A 22,298-nucleotide genomic window follows, 5' to 3' on the forward strand; every position below is an offset into this window, starting at 1 on the left:
TAAAGTAGCCACAAAAAATTTATAATGGAAAGTGTTTTTTCCTTTATAAATGGATTTTTTTCACGATTTTGATAATTTTTTTGTCGATTAAGCATAAGCTTGATATGCAATTTTTTTAATGAAAATCCGTTTTTTTTATCATTTACTATTTTTATTGACTACATATTATTTTAAAAATTGTACATAAGATAAAGTTTGAATGGACAAAATTATCTTTTTATAAAATAAACTCATAAAAAGTAACTGAAAATCAAAATAATTTTAAGCAGGTAAAACTGGAATATTTATACAGAATTTTAAAAGATGCACAGCTTGATTTATTTCAGAATTTTGAGTACTCTATGCTCAAGATAATATAAAAATGCAACGATACAATAATTTATAATGCGTACAAGAACTATTATTTTGTTTTTCAAAAATCAAAACTTAAGATTTCAGCATGATCCAGTTTAATTTGTATATATTTATGGAACCATTATAAATAAACAGTACTTTTTCCCTTGCACTGCCCTGTAAATAATCTCTGCTCGTCGTTGGCTGGCTGCATGGGTTCGATTTTTGAAACCAGCAAGACTTGATGCTTTTAAATATCCTGTAGAGAAGGAAAAGATTCTTACTCGTCCGTATTATATTGTAGAATTGTAAATTTTCGGTTAAGAAAACGGAAAAACGTTTTAACAAATGCTAAAATATTAATTATTTATACATAAGTGTACTGGCTAATAAACTACAATTTTTAATTATTTCTAAAGATGATATATGAAAACATGAAAATAAAAATTGACAGTCGCAATTGATTTTTTTTATTGCGCGTTTTAACAAAAATTATATGTAACATAACCAACTTTTTCTAGATTGTGGATTGATTTAAAAATTTTCAGTTTTTTTAAATTTTCTGCAGAAAAATATTTTCAATATAGTTCTTAGGCCCAAATTATGAGTATGTTTTTTTTATAATAGTAAGAATATTGTACAATTAGTTTATTGTGCATTACCTCGTGTTTAAAATTGTGTGTCGAAAAGTTTCGTAAAAAAATCGATTAGTGCAATACAATACACCCAAATTCTGGCCAGGTCATTTCTTGCAACAGTTTTATCAGCGCATTTTTTTCGGCTTCGTTGGAGAGAATTTCACACGCTAACTTTTTCGACGGTTTGATGCAAGAAGGTTGATTGATCTTTAAAGCTGAAAAGCTGTTACTGTCGTAAGTCAATCCATATGTGTAAATAACTTTAAATCCTATTATACTTAGAAACATCGGCGTTGTCACAAGTATCCCCATTGCAATTTTTGCCGATACTACTACATACTAAGCCAGCTCTCTTACAAGTGCACATTTTCGTACTACAATTTGTGTGACGAACACATGATATCTGTACAAAATATTAAAACTGTTGTAGTATTTTTATCATAGTAATGTTGTATACAGTAGTAGTGTTGTATACATGATCAAAAAATTGGTTACGTAACCGATAATGCATGTTTAAAACAAACATTTTATGAACAGTATTTTTTATGATTGGATTTGAAGTTATTTACACATAAAGATTGACTTACGACAGTAACAGCTTTTCAGCTTTTAAGATTGATCGACCTCCTTGCATCAACCCGTCGAAAAAGTTAGCGTGTAAAATTCTCTCCAACAAAGCCAAAAAAAATGCGCTGATAAAACTGTTGCAAAAAATGACCTGGCCAGGATTTGTGTGTATTGTATTGCACTAATCAATTTTTTCACAAAACTTTTCAACAAAAAATTTTAAACACGAGGTAATGCACAATAAACTAATTATACTATATTCTCACTATTATAAAAAAAAGATACTCATAATTTGGGCCTAAGAACTACGTTTAAAACATTTTTCTGCAGAAAATTTAAAAAAACTGAAAATTTTCAAATCAATCCACAATTATAAAAAGAGTTGGTTACGTTACATATAATTTTGGTTAAAACGCGCAAGAAAAAAATCGATTGCGACTGTCAATTTTTTTTTCCATGTTTTCATATATCATCTTTAAAAATAATCAAGAGTTGTCGTTTATTAGCCAGTACACTTATGTATAAATGATAAATATTTAAGCACTTGTTAAAACGTTTTTCCATTTTCTTAACCGGAAATTTACAATTCTACAAAATAATATGGACGAGTTAAAATCTTTTTCCTCTCTACAGGATATTTAAAAGCATCGAGTCTCGCCGGTTTCAAAAATTGCACACGTGCAGCCAGCCAACGACGAGCAGAGATTATTTACAGGGCAATGCAAGGGAAAAAGTACTGTTTATTCATAATAATTCCATAAATTTTTATAAATTAAACTGGATCATGCTGAAATCTCAAGTTTTGATTTTACAAAAACAAAATAATAGTTCTTGTACGCATTATAATTTATCGTATCGATGCATTTTTATATTATGTTGAGCATAGAGTACTAAAAATTCTGAAATACATCAAGCTGTGCATCTTTTAGAATTCTATATAAATATTCCAGTTTTACCTGTTTAAAATTATTTTGATTTTTAGTTACTTTTCATGAGTTTATTTTATAAAAAGATACTTTTGTCCATTCAAACTTTATTTTATGTACATTTTTCAAAATAATATGTAGTCAATAAAAATAGTAAATGTTAAAAAAAACGGATTTTCATCAAAAAAATTGCATATCAAGCTTATGCTTAATCGACAGGAAATTATCAAAATTATGAAAAAAATCCATATATAAAGGAAAAAACAGTTTCCATTATAAATTTTTTGTGGCTACTTTAAAAACGAGCGAGCTGGTCGTCTAAAAAATCTGTATAGGCATACAAGAAGCTTCAAACGATATTTTAGTGGATTGAGTGAGTTGGTGCTTCACCGTTGGATAAGCCGTGTTGCCGTGTGTGCACGTGTGCAGCAGCCACACTTACAAACACTCACATTATCTCTGGTTCTCATTCTCCTTCGCTGCTACTGTCGGTGGAATAGTGGGGGACACTGCTGGGTGCATGGGACTCGGTCGCTCTCTCTGTCTCACTGACTCTTACAAGTTAAGTACAAAATCTTCTTCGCAATTTTTTTTCTTGAAATTTTGTGCTTGTCTAAATAATACAAATAGACCAAATCGATAGGAAATTTTCCGCTCTATACGCTGTTATTTATATTTTGACTATAGCTCTTACCGTTACTGAGATATGAGCGAAATTAAATTTCAAATGCGATTTTAACATTGATCCACCTGTCGAAAAAATTTTTATTTATTTTTATCGTAATTAGCAGGTCAAATTACATGAAATTTTAAAAACCCCTTCTTCTCCAACAACTTTCTAATTCAGAAGTTTCTCGGTTGGTCTAGTCTCGAGCTCCGCGCCGCACTGATTGCCACCAAGCTGCTGCAGGCCGCTGCCGACGAGCTACGCGTACCTGTCGACTGCTGTCATGCATGGTACGACTCACAAATCGTTCTGCACTGGCTGCGTTCAGACAGGCCAGCCAACAACGTGCTGATCGACAACTATGTTGCCCAAATTCATGAAATTCTGCCTTCGTGCGTCTGGCGATACGTGCCGACCCAGTCAAATCCAGCTGACCTTGCGACCAGAGGTGCCGACCGGCCTTCGCTCGCAGCGCACTTGGTGGGAGGGCCCCGCTTGGCTCACCGAGGACATTGACTCGTGGCCCCTAGACCTGCTCCCCGCACCGATTCAGCATTTATCAATCTGCTGCGTAGTGCAGCAGCTCGACGCCAGCTACCTCGAGCAATTCTCAAACTTACGCATGCTACTTAGCTTCCTTGTACGCATTCGTTGATTCGTCTGGAGCTACTTGGGCAGGGGCCCCGTGCTTTCGGTCGCTTAACCTCTTACGCCAACCGAGCTTTACGACGCTTTTCTCGCATGTGTATGCCTCAGCCAGGCTTCTGCAAGATCATTCTCGGCCAACCTTCAGTGTCTTCGACGGGGCAAACGTCTGCGGAAGACGAACCCCTTGGTACCGTTAGCAGCCTTCCTCGATGACTACGGGATTCTGCGCGTCAGCGGGCCACTCGAGCATTCGCCACTGACCTACGAAGAGCGGCACCTGCGGGTGTTACAAAACGACGAAATTATTTCGAAATAAAATAACTCACGACTGGAAGGCCCAATCGATAAGATTTTTTTTTTTAGAACGAAGTTCTTTATGTCGCGTTACTCGGGGGGCTAGAATTTTAAAATCGACAGATTTTTTTTTTTTAAACGAAAGTGGTTTACTTTTTCTCTCAAGTTTCCCCCCGTTACCCCGTCCCCCTCACCGACTATTCTCTATACACTTCCCCTCTCCCCATTATATATGTATATCGGCCAACCGTGCCGTGTTACTCTTCTACACACCTTTGCCCACCATTCTCCCTCACACTCCCAATTTTATTTTCTCACAATAATTTTTATTTCACTTTGAATTTTTTTCTTTTACAATTGTGAAAAAAAAAAAAAAAAAAAAAAAAAAAAAAAAAATTTCCCAATAAAGAGTTTTGAACCCTCGACTTCCTGCATGTGAGTCCAGTACCTTACCCACTCTTCTACGAGCGCTGCCGTCTGTAGAAACTCGATTTCTTGTACTTATCGTGTGGTTTGTAACTATAACATTTTATTTTTTTATGCATTCACTGATGATACATGTGATTCATGATAAATTATATTTGTATTTGTTTTCTAAATACTTGATTTAAAAAAAAAAAAAAAAAAAAAAAAAAAAAACGTGGAATAGAGTTGAAGAATGTATCAATGGTTTTTAGAGGCGCTTATTTCGAATTCGACAAACAAATTATGTTACATTATCACATAATTATATAAATGAAGTAATTTAAAAAAAATCAATTATAAATGAATTATGTAAGATCATTATATAAATATAATTCGAGTTTCATATTATTTTAATGGTTTTTAAGGGTACTTATTTTAAATTTGATAAACAAATAATGGCACAATGTCTTTGAGTAATTATATGAAAATAAAATAAAAATTGCATCAATAAGCTATAAAATCGCAAAAAAATAAGTGAAAAAAAAAATTTCAAAAAAAATTAATGGAATGAAATATGAAAATAAAATGAAATAAAATTACAAAAGACATGAATAAATACAACGGAATGAAAAAAAAAAAATAAATATGAAAATAAAAAAAGGAATTAAATAAAGGAAATACAAAAAAATGAAAAAAATGTATTAAAATGAAATATCAAAAAAAAATAAAACAAGAAATAAAAAAAAAAAATTAAAACAAGAAACAAAAAAAAAAAAAACAAGAAATTTAAAACAAACCAGGGGGTATAAATGGGTCATGGGACCTACGGTAAGAACGAAGTTTTTTAAACATGACATGAGTATAAAAACACAATTTCTTAGGTAACAAGGGGGTCGCCAGACCCGTAGAAAGGACGAAGCTCTATAAACGTTAGTACTGCATTCATGTAGTTCACTAAACAAAAACTTGAAAAACGAATTAAAGAAAAAAATTAAAAAAATAGTTCAGTACTCACGATGGTTGAACTTTGTGAGAACGTCGTGCATAAATACAGTACTCACGAAGTTCAACCATCGTGAGTACTGAACTATTTTTTTAGTTTTTTTCTTTAATTCGTTTTTCAAGTTTTTGTTTAGTAAACTACATGAATGCAGTACTAACGTTTATAGAGCTTCGTTCTTTCTACGGGTCTGGCGACCCCCTTGTTACCTGAGAAATTGTGTTTTTATACTCATGTCATGTTTAAAGAACTTCGTTTTTACCGTGGGTCCCATGACCCATTTATGAGGCTCTTTTACCGTCAAGCTTGAATCAGATGGCGCCAGGGCACGTCGCGGCTGTCATGGCCGTCTCACTCACACAACATTACTTTTCAGTATTGTATGTACATAGGAAATTAAAGTGTAGTGGTAAAGCGCAATATTTGAAATTTTGAAATAAATAAGGAAGACAAGAAAGAATATTATGGGAGCTTAAAAGTTTCAGAATTGAAAAAGCTTTTAAAAGGGAAAGGAGCAAGAGTCAGTAAAAGAAAAGCAGAACTCGTAAACAGGTAAGCCATGACTTGGGAGCGGCAAAAATGTTGGTCTCCCAAATGCTTCGAGCCACTTTTTTTTATCACACTATCAGAAGGAAATTTAAATTTCACTTTCTTATCGCAGGATATTACACTGCACTTCATTTTTCCTACTATCTTTAAACGTAAATGCAAACAAAAATTGTCTGCAAACAACAGCAATCATTTACAAAGGTTATGTCTTCTGCTTTGCTCATTACACAGATAGGCTTACGAACGCAATACACAACTGTAAATTTGACGGTGTGTAAGTATGACAGCCGCGACGTGCCCTGGCGCCATCTGATTTAAGCTTGACGGTAAAAGAGCCTCATACCCCCTGGTTTGTCTTTAATTTCTTGTTTTATTTTTTTTTTGTTTTTTGTTTTAATTTTTTTTTTTTATTTCTTGTTTTATTTTTTTTTGATATTTCATTTTAATACATTTTTTTCATTTTTTTGTATTTCCTTTATTTAATTCCTTTTTTTATTTTCATATTTAATCTTTTTTTTTCATTCCCTTTTTTATTTTATTTTTTTTCATTCCGTTGTATTTATTCATGTCTTTTGTAATTTTATTTCATTTTATTTTCATATTTCATTTCATTAATTTTTTTTGAAATTTTTTTTTTCACTCATTTTTTTGCGATTTTATAGGTTATTAATGCAATTTTTATTTTATTTTCATATAATTACTCAATGACATTGTGCCATTATTTGTTTATCAAATTTAAAATAAGTACCCTTGAAAACCATTAAAATGATATGAACCTCGAATTATATTTATATAATGATCTTACATAATTCATTTATAATTGATTTACTTTGAATTACTTTATTTATATAATTATGTGATAATGTAATTTTTAAGAAGCTTATTCAATGTAGATTTAGGAAAAAATATGGAGTTTTTATAAAAATGCTTTTCTAACCTCAAAACAAAGAGTAAAACCTCCATTTCTCAAATTTCTTGCGTGAATAACAGTAAAATCATTATCTATTGCACAGTACTTAATACATAACTGGTAGTAAAGTAGTTTTACTAATAGAATAAAGTACAATACATTAAAATAATTTTTTTTAATGGCGGATTCAAGATGGCTACCAGTGATAGCCAAAATTTCACTGATTTTTACTTAAAATTGTGTTTTCAGAAGATTTTATGTTCTCACAACTAACAACATAACAAATTGTTGATAATTTTAATATTAGGTCATCGAAATTCCGTCTTAACCTTTAAATTAGAAATTAAACCACAATTTCTTCATTTCTTGCGTTACCAATAGTAAAATCATAATCCTCATCGTAGTAACCAAATGAATTTCAAGTAGTTAAAATTATACCCCACAAAAAGTTTTATGTCTAATAAAATTTCAAAATGGCGGATTTAAAGTGGCCACCAGCGATAGCCAAAATTTTATTATTTTCTACTTGAAATTGTATTTTCAGAAAATTTTTTTATGTTTTTACAACTAAAAAATGACAAATTGGTAATGATTCCAATATCATGTCATTGAAATTCCGTCGTAACCTTCAAATTATAGATTCAACCACATTTTCATTTCTTGCGTCACCAATAGTAAAATTATAATCTGTATCATAGTAACCAAATAAATTGTAAGTACTGGAAATTATTGTCAACAAAAAATTGATTACTGAATAATAAAATTTGAACATGTCCTATTTAGGATGGCGGCCAACATATAATAAAAGTCCACAATCTTTTTCATCAAATACTGTTTTCAAAAATTTTTTAAATTTTCATTTACACATAATATATCAATTTCAAAATGATTTAAGAATGACATCAAAAATGGCCGACAAATTTTTTTTAATGAAATCTTTTGCGTTTTTTCAACAGTATATTTGGGTATTTTTGTGTTATTTAACAAAAACCATGCATCAAACTACAATTACCTTTTTTAAATTTAGATATGTTCCGTGTCAGGGTCGTAGGAATATAAAAATGATATTATCTATCTCTAAATACATATAATTGTCCACAATTTTCTATCTCAGCAATCTCATATTTTATAAACAATCTTAGTTTGCAGTAGTTAATAAAGTTGTCGTACAAGATTTATTAGCCGAGAATTTCTATAGAAAATTGTAGGGAATACAGATTCAACAATAAATATTTTTTTATTTAATTTCATGTATCGACCACCATAAATTTTGATAATTATTCTCTTATCAATGTACGTATATTTCCTTCAATTGTTTTCTAAAACAGAAAAAATTTTTAAAATAATATTTTTACATACCAAAGTGCTAAACAAACGAAAAATTGTAACATGACCGACATAAATACAGCAAATACAAGAAAAGCAAGGAACATCAAATCCAAAGAAATGTATTAAAGCTATACGTTCCGTTTGATTATTCTTTATTTTTACAGGTCAGACCACAACGAAAGCGAAGAGAATGTTTAATAATTAAAGCGTACAAAGAAGAAAGGTCAAAATAAAAACTACGTGTAAGCCATAACTGTTACTATTAGCCATTATTTATGTAAGAACTGTAAATGAAAAATGTTGTTAAAAAAAAACGTTGTTCGTAACAACTGCATGAGTGTAGTCATACCGAAACAGTCATATAAATATATGTGTGCATATATATATACATAGATATATGTGTAATTATGTATGCATGTACGTATCTATGTATGTGTGTGAATATGTGTCGACAAAAAAGAAAATATGGTTCTTTTATGTATGAATACAAAAAAAATTAGTTTATACTTAAAAAATAATGTATGATTCTCATTAATAAAATAACACTGAATGTTACTGACTTAAATTTTGTCTAATTTATCTGTTGTGTAATAATACAGGGACTGTTAAAACTAAATATTAAAAAAAAGACATTAAACAATTAACAGTGACAGCCATGATGAATCAAAATTTTAAATTGCAAAACAAGTAACGTCATACGTATAATCATGAATTGAAAAGAAGCCTTGTTGACCTTTTTTAAAATAATAATAGTAATAAAAGTTTGTGACCAAAGTCAATTTTTACTTATGACTTGTGATTGACTAGTAAGTTAAAAAATGAAAATATTAAATAAATTAAAATAATACTTTGCAATAAATGTAGAACCCCTTCAACTTTCTATACGAATTCTCGGCTGATAAGTCTTGTACGACAACTGTATTAATTACTGCAAACTAGGATTATTTATAAAATATTAGATTGCTGAGATAGAAAATTGTTGACTATTATATGTATTTAGAGATAAATATTATCATTTTCATATTTCTACGAACCTGACACGGAACATATCTAAATTTATAAAGGTTAGTGTAGTTTAATGCGATGTTTTTGTTAAATAACACTAAAATACCCAAATATACTGTTGAAAAAACAAAAAAGATATCATTAAAAATAATTTGTCGGCCATTTTTGATGTCATGTTTAAAACATTTTAAAATTGATATATAATGTGTAAATGGAAATTAAAAAAATTTTTGAAAACAGTATTTGATGAAAAAGATTGTGGACTTTTATTATTTGTTGGCGGCCATCCTAAATAGGACATGTTCAAATTTTATTATTCAAAAATAAATTTTTTGTTGACAACACTTTCCAGTACTTACAATTTATTTGGTTACTACGATGCAGATTATAATTTTACTATTGGTGACGCAAGAAATGAAAATGTGGTTGAATCTATAATTTGAAGGTTACGACGGAATTTTAATGACATGATATTAGAATTATTACCAATTTGTTATTTTTTAGTTGTAAAAACATAAAAAAATTTTCTGAAAATACAATTTCAAGTAAAAAATAATAAAATTTCGGCTATCGCTGGTGGCCACTTTAAATCCGTCATTTTGAAATTTCATAAGACATAAAACTTTTTGTGGGGTATAATTTCAACTACTTAAAATTTATTTGGTTACTACAATGAGGATTATGATTTTACTTTTGGTAACGCAAGAAATGAAGAAATTGTGGTTTAATCTTTAATTTGAAGGTTAGGACGGAATTTCGATGACTTAATATTAGAATTATTGATAATTTGTTATGTTATTAGTTGTGAGAACATAAAATCTTCTGAAAACACAATTTCTAGTAAAAAACAGTGAAATTTTTGCTATCGCTGGCGGCCATCTTGAATCCGCCATTTAAAAAAATTGATATAATGTATTGTACTCAATTTTATTAGTAAAACTATTTTACCACCAGTTATGTATTAAGTACTGTGCAATAGATAATGATTTTCCTATTATTCACGCAAGAAATTTGAGAAATGGAGGTTTTACCCTTTTTTTTAGGTTAGAAAAGCATAATAATGAAAACTCCATATTATTTTCCAAATCTACATTGAATAAGCTTTCATTTAAAAAAAAAATCTTGTCGATCGGACCTTCCAGTCGTGAGTTATTTTATTTCGAAATAATTTCGTCGTTTTGTAACACCGTGGGCGCCTTGTCCCTCACTTCCATGGTCATCGCCTGGGCGCACTCTTTGGCGCTGCACGGTAGATACCGTGTCATAAGTGCCTACGTCTGTAAGCGCGCTTGGCTCCTTGGTGGACCCCGGCGGATCAAGGCTCATCTCCGCAGGTGCGTCGTTTGGATCTGGCTGCGAGCGCGACCGGCGACTCAACTCATGGCCCCACTGCCGTCGTCCCGAGTCTCCCCTCCATGTGCCTTTGCCTGCACCGGGGTGGACTACGCCAGCCCTTTTCATGTACTCTCTGCCAGAGGACGAGGAGTCCGGACCACGAAAGGCTACATCGCCGTTTTTGTGTGCCTCACCACCAAGGCCCTGCACCTGGAGCTGGTCGGAGATCTCTTAGCTGCGTCCTTCTTGGGCGCCCTCCAGCAATTCGCTGGACGCCGCGGTTGGCCTGGCGAGATATGGAGCGACAACGCGACTTGCTTCTGCCGCGCTGATGTTGAGCTGCACGATGCCTTGCTGACAGCCAAGCTGGACTGGGGATTGGTCGCGGGCTCTCTTGCCGATCAAGGAATTGCTTGAAAGTTCATTCCACTAGGCACTCCTCACTTCAGTAACTTGTGGGTGGCCGCCGTCAAGTCAACCAAAAGTCACCTCCGGCGCGTCATGGGGTCACGCCATCTTACTTACGAGGAATTCTCCACGGTGCTTGTTGGCATCGAGATGGTCTTAAATAGCCGACCACTGACACCACTATCTGGAGACACTGGAGACCTCGATGTTCTCACCCCAGGGTATTTCCTCGTCGGTGGCCTTCTCAACTCCATCGTTCTGCCCGGCTCCCCTGCGGAGAGCTTAGATGCGCTTGCTCACTGGGAGCTCGTTCGGGGGGTCTGCGTCCAGTTTTGGTCCCGCTGAAGCCAAGAATACCTCAAAACACTCCAACAGCGGTCAAAATGGACTACTCCTCGCTAGAACTTTATCGTTGGCGATGTGGTCGTCCTCCTCGACGTTACACTTCTGCAGTCCAGCGGCCGATGGCCGATCGGCCGTGTCATCAGCGTCCACCTGGGAGCCAACGGCTATGTCCGCACTGCTACCCTCAAGACGGCGACTGGCGTGTACGACCGATCCATCACCAAGATAGTCTTGCTGCCTGTGTTGGCGCCTCCCGTGGCTCCATTACCTCCAGAAGACTCCCTGACCAACCCTGGTTTGGCAAGTGGCACGTAGTTCTTCGATCCAGGACCGAGGTGGGTGGATTGTTTGGTTTCGCGCCCGAGCGTGACAGCCGAGTGAGGCGCTGCGTGCACTTCCGCCATGCTCACGGGCTTCCGCCTTGCCAGGAGCCGCCTCTGCGATCGGGCACTTGAGCACCGCTCTTCGAAACGACCAGACGCCTGTCCTGCTCTTGCTCACGATGCCTCTTACGCTGTTATTAGCCCTCTTGTAAACCATTGAACAAAGTATTTTACTCTCACTCGACGTGTTCCACTAAACACTTTATATTCTAGGCTATACAAATGATACGTTAATTTTTCTGTTGTACTCTATTATGATGGTCCCTCATTCCACATAAATATACCTTGAATATCATTTTCTCACAAACAGAAGATAAATCTGGCGACTTTGTGCCAAAACTCTAATCACGTTTTTGAATCTCTAAATACTTTGTGTTTTTACCTATTTGAAGATATTTGGTGTAAACCTTTTTAAATCTAAAAAGCTGCAAATACAGTACAAAATCTAAAACCAGAACATTTTGGCAATAGTTTATAAAAAACTTTTAAGTTCGTTCACAGAAGAAAAAAAACCGGTTTAAGTATTTTTAGAGAAAATGGACTGTTCCCTTTCAATCCTAACACAATAAAGTATAATGCATGTAAAACGAAAAAAAAAAATGATTCCTCTAAAAGTTATTTAAAAAAATTTATACGTAGTTAGTAAAGAACAAGAAAAAAAGACCAAAAAAGTTATATAGATTTATTTGAAAAGATCTTACCTGTTGGGCTGCTTCTTCAGTTTAAAGTAGCTGAATAAGTTGGTCACTGGGACAACGACATTAAAAATTTTGAATCGTACAAACATTGTCTTTAATTAAGGAATAATACAGTGGGTACATTGAGTGTGTAAAATTTTTTAAGAAGTATTTTTTTGGTACTTATAGAAACTTTTTTATATTTTTATAACTTTATAATTATTTTCCATACACTAAAACGTTTCTTTATAATATTAATTCTTTTTTGATTTTAAAAATGACCTAGCTAAACCTTAACTTACTATTAGGGGTATTATAAGATCAACTAATGAAGTCAGAGTAGTTTGTCAGTATTTTGATCAAGACAGTCCAGAGTGTTTCAAAGATACATCAAGTAGCATTTTAAATTAGAGTGCTGTTGTATATGTTATCAGGGACGTTTTATCCGAGTTATCAAGTATGATCCAAGAGTATCTGGTGTCACTGGCTGAAATTTCAAAAACCTGTCGTGTACTTTTTTTTGAGATTGACGAGTGTAATCCTACAATTGGGTGTACTTTATCAAATCCTACAATTTTTAATCCCAAAGATATTACAGAAGACACAGAACATATGCAATGTATAAAATGAATTGAATTGTCAAGAGTCCACTGAAACTTCAAAAACTCTTGATCAAAGTCATGTACCATTTTTGCCTACTCTTGTTAAATTGGCCGGTATTACTGTCTCACTGAATAAAAGCAATAAGGCTGAGTTAAATAGACATGAGTTCTTCAATACGTCCAAAAAGTATATCACAATAATGTGGCATTCCTACCTACTACTGTTAGATTGGCAACTACTGCTGATGTCTTGATTGATAAAGATAATGTAGTTATTTTTTAAGATAAAGTTATGGTAAGTACTGTAGATGTTGTTTCTAAATTTAATAAAAGTTTTTCAAAAAAATTTGTAAATGCTCGACTTTTTCTGTCAATCTTGTCTTATGATTTTCACTATGCCTCTTGAATACTTACCTAAGAAAAGTGTAGATATGTGTATTCTTATCATACATCATAAGATGCTGAGGCTTATGTGTTACAAGTAGAATAGTTATCAATGCAATTTTAGTAAGCAGTTCAAAAATAAACTCATCACTAAATTTATTACAATTAAATAATCGATGTGTATTATTTTAAGGCTGGAATTCTATTACATTATTTTACACTCGCCAAGTGTAAACGAGTATATCAATGTATCAGCTCAAGAGGTGAGATTTTTTTCAAATAAGACCAGACACAGTAACCATTCTAATTTCACGAATAACATTGATACATACATACTTGAGCAAAAAGGTCTATTGACTACAAAAATGTGACTGTAAGCTGTAATAATCGAAACGGAGTACGATAGCAATCTTACAAAATGTTAAGAAAAAATTTACCATGATATGGCACGTATACCACTGATATCTATGGTTCAAAAGCTATTGAAATCTATAAGCATTAAATAGTGACTGTTCTTAACTATTGTATGACATCTCGAGAACCCATATCAAGTTTCACTTACATAAAATCATATTAACTGAGCAGTAAATTTTATATGGTGAAATAATTGTGTTACATTCGCATCAAGTAATTTAAATGGAGTTTATTTAAAGTTGACCAGTTTTAAGTAGTAATTCAAGATAAGATGTATTTACATAGAGGGATAGGTTCTTACCAACTTTAGTAATTCCTTATTCTCATTGACAAATAAACTAGATATCTACGTGTATCTAAAAAAATCATAATTTTAACAAGCACGAGTGAGCTATTATAATTCATTGGATACACGGTAACAGTTAAACATAATATTGAGAATACATTACATAGAAAATATTGTGTTATTCATTTTTTTGCATGATCCAAAAGTAATTACAATTTATAAGCATAAACATGTCATCGTTTTCGACTATGCAATATTACCACTGATGCCCGTACTAAGTACTATACATATCTAGGTCGAATTCAGTGACAAGACATTGCATCAGAAAGTTAGATAGATTGTTAGGAATTGTTAAAGTAATAAAGCTTGTACCCTTTGTACTAAAAAGCTCATAACAATTATCGTTTGTAGAGCCAGAAGTGTCGTTAGTGCACTGCACATGTCTTGTTTTGTAGAACCAAGCGTCGATTTAATGCTTTGTAGATAAGCGATTAGTCTTTTATACATATATGCTGTTCTGGTGAGAGTATAGTGCTATACACATTCAGCAATTGACAAGTTTCTAAAGATATAATACCTAAAAACTTGATTCTTTAAGTAGAAAATCATGTATTTTCTTGACTTGACCAAAGAGGATAAGATACTTAGGACACACTTTATATCTATATAAGGTACAAATATCACGAGCTATGATCATATGTTCTAGAATAATAGTTTGTTAGCGAATCATTTCATAAATGCATAAAACTAGTTAAACAATTCATAACACGATACTTTTACTGGCTTTGGAAGCTACATTACTTTTGTTCTACATTGTAAAATAAGAGTACTAAAAGAAAACTGAAAAAATACTTTGTTAAACGTGTACAAGAATTTTCTTCGACTTTTTCTAATAGTATAAGAATCTTTGAAAAATTTTTTTTACACAGACAATCGCATGCTATTTAAACAACTCTTTTACCCCAAAAATCTGCTGTTTGGGATTTCACTTGGTCTTACTGCAAACAACACCCCTTACTTATCCCGTACGTGCAGCAATACAAATTAATATTAAAAAATCAGTATGTGTTGCTTGGATCGTGATTTTATGCAACACAACAAAAAACTAAAACTTTTTTCAGTACTTTTGATAAAATAACCAGAAATCATGGGGTCTAATGACAACCCTGTGATATCTTATAAATCTTTTTAGAAGATACGTTAAAAAAATTTTATCAATGAAGTTGAAAATTCCCATATTACTCAAAATGTTTTTATATTAATTGTTAATAATATACATGAAAAGTCAAAAATTTTTTTCTCTTTCATACATGTTTATAATTTTTCTTATATAAAATGCCAAGTACACTTTTCGAATAAAATAGAAATCTGAGAAGTATTCTTTTAGGTTAAAGGTTTGCAATTACTGTAAAATTACAATACTACAACATATTATTTTAAGTACACTAAAAAAATACTTTAAATAATACTTATTAAAACTCTTTTCCCTGCAAAGGCACATAAAATACAACTGCAAAAAAAGTACATCAGTCTTTACTCAAACATAAGAACAGCCTCCTGGAGTATATACATAAGAATACACTTTTGTACTTTTTGGAAATAATCGTTACCTCTTTTGAAGACATGCTCTTTGCTAAGGTACCTGTTAAACTTTACTTCAGCTTAAAGCTTTTATGGTGCAAGGTGCTTTCAGAAAAAAGTGTACTTGCCAATAAAACTAAGATTTACAGATCAATTTTGTAACTTATACCACTCATGTATGGATGCACCTTTTAAGCACACGTTCATTATTTTATACACAAAAGCGTATTCACTTTGAGCGCAATTCCGAAATCGTGTCCCCACTGGCCACTTTGAACTCTTGGTCGTGATTAGAAAAGGAAAGTACTATAAATTTATGTAAATGTCAGTGTCAGACTTATCAACCCCTTTATAAATAATTTGGTCTACAGTACAGCAGATGTTTATTTCTCCTGATAAATGACTAAAACTTATGTTGTTTGAAACTCCTTTGTATTTATTATGTGAAATAAGTATTACATTTTGTATTCAGCAATTTTTTATTGAAATAAAGATGTCAAGCATCCACCATCATTTTTTTATGTCTCATAAATTTTAAATGATTTTCTTTTTAACTATAATTATAAGAACTCTAGGTCTCTACAGTAAAAATTGAGACCTTATGACATTGTATAAAAATATGGCCCCTGAAACGATGGTTTATTACTTTTAGGTAAAATTATACTTTAACTAATCTTTTTGGAAACTGTCAGAAATTGACAGAAACCTTTACCTAAAATTACTAATTTGTTTTTAAAAAGTATATACTTATTACATAAATGACGCAAAGTTTTGTCAACTGTTTCTAATGGTTTATTACAAAATCATTGAAATCTCTGTAACGTTGGCTTCTAAGGGCTCAGGGTGCTTGATAACAATACACAAGTTAGATTCAGTCATTCACTTTATTACTATCCCATGAGGAAAGGCACTTGGTGGTCCTGAGTGACTTATTGCGATTACCCTTTTTCTAGTGTCAGCGTTTTGGAACACTGTGGTTACTGCTGCTATACTTTTTTATGCTCCCTTCTCCCCCACACGTCCTCCTTCTATTTACTAATAGCTAAGGCTCCTCTCACGCAGTATATTTTATATTGTACGTGATACGTCAAAGGGTGCTACGACTTTGTCCTTAATGGCTTTCTTTTCTTTCTCAACTTAAGGATAATTTTTTAATTACTCTCTGTATCGCGTTGTTCGTGTTGTAATTCACGCAGTATATTTTATATTGTACGTGATACGTCCAAGGGTGCTACGTCTTTGTCCTTAACGGCTTTCTTTTCTTTTTCAACTTAAGGATGATTTTTTAATTACTCTCTGTATCACGTTGTGATGTTGTGATGTATACTAATTACTAAAAAAATTAAATGAAGTGTTTTTACCAACATCCCCATTTCAATTTCTTTCACAGGCTTTGATTCCTTTTTGCAAGTTTATAGTATGCTATTACATATATTGTTTACGTTTGCGCTCGTTCCTCTTACATAATAATATTATTTCTATAAACTTGTGTGTCTTAACTTTTATTCATAATTATTTTATTACCACTTTTCTTTTTATACTTACTGAGTATTACCTTTCATCTTGTTAAATTTTTTTTTACATATACTATTTTTATTATTATGATAATTTTTTTTCGATTTTTTTTTTTAATTTTAACAGTTGTTTTGCACATCTGTTTTTTATCTTAACACATAATTTACCTATCTACATAGTAGTTTTTTGGACAATGTATTTTTTTTCTACACATGAATAGATATGTTTGACGAGAACGCCTTTTTTTTTTTTTCTTTCTTTTCAAAAATAATTTATGCTTAAGTATATGGGTCCAAGCTAAAGTATGATTTTTTTTTATGATGATTGTTTAATGTTTTTGATCAGTTGATTTCCTTGTAGCCACTTATCTCGTACTAAGATAAGTATTAGTTGCAGCACCATAGGATTCATTGTATTTTCTTTTCTTGCAGCGTTTTTTTTGCTTCTTCTTCTTGCAAAATTCTGGACAGATTTGGTGTAATTAAAGCACCCCTTATTTTCAAAGGGCACCTAGATACAAAGCCTTTGTATGAAGAACAGAAGGTGTGTAATCTAACTATACTGAATCTTTACACTCAACGTGCAAGGGTAAACATAATCCGTTAATTACCTATTGTGTTCATAAATATCACTCATTAAGTTATTTTATTTGGCACCCCTTGTACACATGTTTTTGCCTTACATATATTAAATTCTTACACTTCTATCACTAACTTCTCACAATGCTGAAACTATTTTTATCATTACGCATTATTTTTCTGTCGTTATTTACGTTACTTACGTCAGTGGATTATTAAGGATATCCTAGTTGCATGAGTGGTAAAATCACATATGTCTTTTTTTTCCAAATTATAAATTGACGTTACCCTTACAGCTATTTTGAGCAGTTTTTTTTTTTTTTTTTTTAAGTGTGTCTTTTTTTTGGTAAAGAAATTATAAGCTGGTCGTTAAAATTTTTAGTTCAAAGTTTTTCGGTTTTTTTTTTGATAAAAGGTATATGTTTAACATTTTCCTTCTTTTTTTTAACCATACCGCAATACTTGGGTTCCTGATCCTTTCTTATGTCATCCATCAAACAGCTTTTCGTTTTTTTTCTACTGGTGTGTATATTTTTTTCTGCCATATTAGGGCTGAAATTCACCGATGAAGGAGTTTGCTGTTTCAGTTGCAGGTTGCTGAATTATTCCAGTCACTTATTTCTCATGACTGTTATGGATTTTTAGGAACCATACCACAGGTGTACCTGCTTAGGTTCTTCTGATTTCGTTTATGAGACAGATGTACTATTATCTTGAGTACCATTCTTTATACAGGTTCGTATGTGTGTATACACAAATGTTTTTGCTTGAGATTTGTTTCTGCCTCATTTAAAGAAAAAAAATTTTTCTCACAGATTTAGTGTAATTAAAGCACCCCTTATTTTCAAAGGGCACCTAGATACAAAGCCTTTGTATGAAGAACAGAAGGTGTGTAATCTAACTATACTGAATCTTTACACTCAACGTGCAAGGGTAAACATAATCCGTTAATTACCTATTGTGTTCATAAATATCACTCATTAAGTTATTTTATTTGGCACCCCTTGTACACATGTTTTTGCCTTACATATATTAAATTCTTACACTTCTATCACTAACTTCTCACAATGCTGAAACTATTTTTATCATTACGCATTATTTTTCTGTCGTTATTTACGTTACTTACGTCAGTGGATTATTAAAGATATCCTAGTTGCATGAGTGGTAAAATCACATATGTCTTTTTTTTCCAAATTATAAATTGACGTTACCCTTACAGCTATTTTGAGCAGTTTTTTTCTTTTTTTTTTTAAGTGTGTCTTTTTTTTGGTAAAGAAATTATAAGCTGGTCGTTAAAATTTTTAGTTCAAAGTTTTTCGGTTTTTTTTTTGATAAAAGGTATATGTTTAACAATTTCCTTCTTTTTTTTAACCATACCGCAATACTTGGGTTTCTGATCCTCTCTTATGTCATCCATCAAACAGCTTTTCGTTTTTTTTCTACTGGTGTGTATATTTTTTTCTGCCATATTAGGGCTGAAATTCACCGATGAAGGAGTTTGCTGTTTCAGTTGCAGGTTGCTGAATTATTCCAGTCACTTATTTCTCATGACTGTTATGGATTTTTAGGAACCATACCACAGGTGTACCTGCTTAGGTTCTTCTGATTTCGTTTATGAGACAGATGTACTATTATCTTGAGTACCATTCTTTATACAGGTTCGTATGTGTGTATACACAAATGTTTTTGCTTGAGATTTGTTTCTGCCTCATTTAAAGAAAAAAAATTTTTTTTGATTAAAAAAAAAAGTATTATTACTAACGTTTTGTTCTTACTTTTATTATTTTTTTTTAATACGGTTTTCTTTGTGTACACGGAAACACAACAGTTTTTTTGCCTATGCTTTGAATGTAACATATAATTTTGTGATTATAAGTAATATCCCTTGTTACTTGTAACAATTGTTTCTTAAGGGTTGAAAAATATAATAGACTTATTATCGATAAAATGACTTGTCTTCCTAAAAGTTGAGTGTCTGGCCATTTGCCGTATACGAATGTTGACTTAAACAACTTTTTTTTTTTCTGATATACGAAGCATTTTGCTCTATTTTTTTGTATCATTACTATTTACTATTGTTAACATGTTTTGTGTGTGTATAATAAGCATTTTTTAATTTTAATTTACCCTTTTAGTATTTTACGCCTGGATGCTACGAGAAAAAAAGAGTTTCCGAGAGAAAAAGTGTTTATTTTGACATCTTTTTTTATCCCATATTCGTCTATAATTCTACTATCCATAAGTAACTGTCAAGATTGTAAGCGAGTCTGTCTTAGTTGGTCCCGATGCCTCTTGGTTCCTTTTAATTTTCTTTCTCCTCTCTAGTTGTTACTTGGACATGAGGCTTTCAGTACACAAGCTTCCTTTATTTTGGCTACAAAAAGAATTCTTATTTCTTCGTATCTCTGTAATTTCACGTTATGGTTTCTGTAGTCAATGCCAACTCTCTCGAACAGCCCCTAGTATTGCTTATCAAATTTCCCTTTAGACAGCTCCTTTAGTACATATATCATTTCACCTTCTATAAGAAATTTGTGTTTAGCGTCCTGTCATAGTAGTATTTTAAATGGTATTTGTTTTGTACTTGGATCATTGCTGCCAATGTTCGGTGTTACGCGAGGGTCTCTGTTATTTGTTGCAGTAACATTGTATATGTTTGGCCCACCTCAGGCTTCTTAACGCTCGATGGAAGTTTCGCCTGCTGGCCGAGTACAAGCTCGTGATGTGTGTAACCTGTACTCTCGTGCTCCGACGTATTGTAAGCTAGCATACATACGCAATGTCAGTAATGTATCCCATTTTTTTGTTTGACTAACTTAAGCCCTCCAGTATTTGGCTAGGACGTGGTGCATGCGTTTAATTGCTCCATTGCTTAGAGGACGATATGCGATGCTCCCAAGGTTTTTAATTTTGAATAATCGCTTAAACTCGTCCATCATTTTAATTATTAAATGCGTCCCTTTTTCTGATAATAATTTTTCGGGGGCTCCAAGGTATGCTAAAAACTCAAAAGTAAAGGCTTCCACCGTTTCTTTAGTGTTGCCCTTTGTACCGGTATGCATACAATAAACTGAGTTATCAAATCCTGTATTGACAGATTATGTAGCCATTTGTTAAAGGCTTATTAATTATTCCGTAATAGTAAATCGCAACTTTCTTGAACGGTCTGCGGGGCGTGCCTATAATAAGCATAGCTTGCTTTATTTCTACATGCACTAATTTCTCAGTCTGACATGACCTGCATCCAAGTATAAATTGCCTCACGTCAGCCCTCGTTGGTTCTTGTTGAGTACTGCCAAGTCAAAATAAGTCAAAATGGTGATAATAATGCCAATAATAATAAAATATACCACTAAGTATGGATTCAACACTCATCTAGGCTGATAAAAAGATCCTTAACAAGACATACAAATGAAACGTATATTTTTGACCACTGCCTTCATTATTTCACATTTAATGGAAAATTAGAAATACATACAGTGGAGTGCGTTAAAGTTAATAAGAGTTGAATAAGCGTGACAAGATGTGATAACAAAATTTGAAAATTCGAAGATTACATAAATAAAAATCGTGTACCATTCGTAGTGTACGCAGACTTTAAGTGCTTATAAAGGCCTATGAATAATTGTGAGCATGCAATACAATACCATGAAGCATTAAATGTTGGAAATTATGTGAAGTGAAGTTTCAATAACGCGCAATCACCATACGTTTGCTACAGAAAAAAACTGAAAGTAGTGAGAATCCGGCTACTTGGTTTGTAAAAGAAATGCAAAATTTTCCCTTAGATTTATAGAGCATTTACAACAATCCAGTGCTAATGAGATTATTGAAAGAAGTAGAGAACCTTGATTTTTCCAATGCTGATACATGTCACATATATGTGAGCAATCTATTAAAAATAATGAAAAAGTTTATGACCGTTGTCATTTTACTGAAAAATAAGTATGATATTTATTATTTTTTGATAAAGAAAGTTTTTCTCTTTAACTAATACTCGCTTTTTTTATATATATCAAGATTTAAGGCACAGCTCATAATGTGTGTAATCTTAAGTATCAACACTCACGAGAAGTACCAATAGTTTTCCATAATCTCAGCAATTATAATGCCCACTTAATAATACAAGAACTTGTAACTGGCTTTCCCAGAAGAGTACAAGTTATACCTTGAACAAAAAAAAAATACGTTTTTTTCACAAAATATGTTAAGGGGACAAGTCCAAACTTACGCTTTATTGACTCGTTTCGATTTTTGCCATCGTCGCATAATAAGTTGGGATCTTACTTAAAGCAGGATGACACCGTAAAAACGGTCTTCAGGCAAGATGATTAACACTTTCTTGAGCAAATTATTATGCTAAAGAGGAAGGGTGTATTTTTATAAGATTATATATCATCGTTTGAAAAACTTGAATAAACATCGCTCCCATGTAAAGATAATTTTTGCAGTAAATTATGTGATGGACATATTAATAGTGAAGATTGTGCATGTGCTCAATCATTGTAGAAAACTTCTG

The 22,298-nt window shown here is 32.4% G+C and overlaps 1 protein-coding gene across 1 annotated transcript in view; it reads right to left on the bottom strand.

Annotated features, from left to right (window-relative positions):
- LOC106644845 (uncharacterized) overlaps positions 1-22,298 on the bottom strand; it is a 2,208,360-nt gene that overhangs the window by 1,412,344 nt on the left and 773,718 nt on the right. Inside the window, exons 15-19 of the mRNA XM_089592443.1 lie at positions 11,651-11,846; positions 11,404-11,597; positions 11,132-11,285; positions 10,859-11,018; positions 10,480-10,816 (exon numbers count right to left, since the gene is read on the bottom strand). Coding sequence (XP_089448569.1) covers positions 10,480-10,816; positions 10,859-11,018; positions 11,132-11,285; positions 11,404-11,597; positions 11,651-11,846 — 1,041 coding nt within the window. The remainder of the gene's footprint in view (positions 1-10,479; positions 10,817-10,858; positions 11,019-11,131; positions 11,286-11,403; positions 11,598-11,650; positions 11,847-22,298) is intronic.

Source organism: Copidosoma floridanum, unplaced genomic scaffold (genome assembly GCF_036245765.1).
Source record: "Copidosoma floridanum isolate Cflo_tuat_1 unplaced genomic scaffold, Cflo_Japanese_pri ptg000017l, whole genome shotgun sequence".
NCBI classification, from domain to species: Eukaryota; Metazoa; Arthropoda; class Insecta; order Hymenoptera; family Encyrtidae; genus Copidosoma; species Copidosoma floridanum.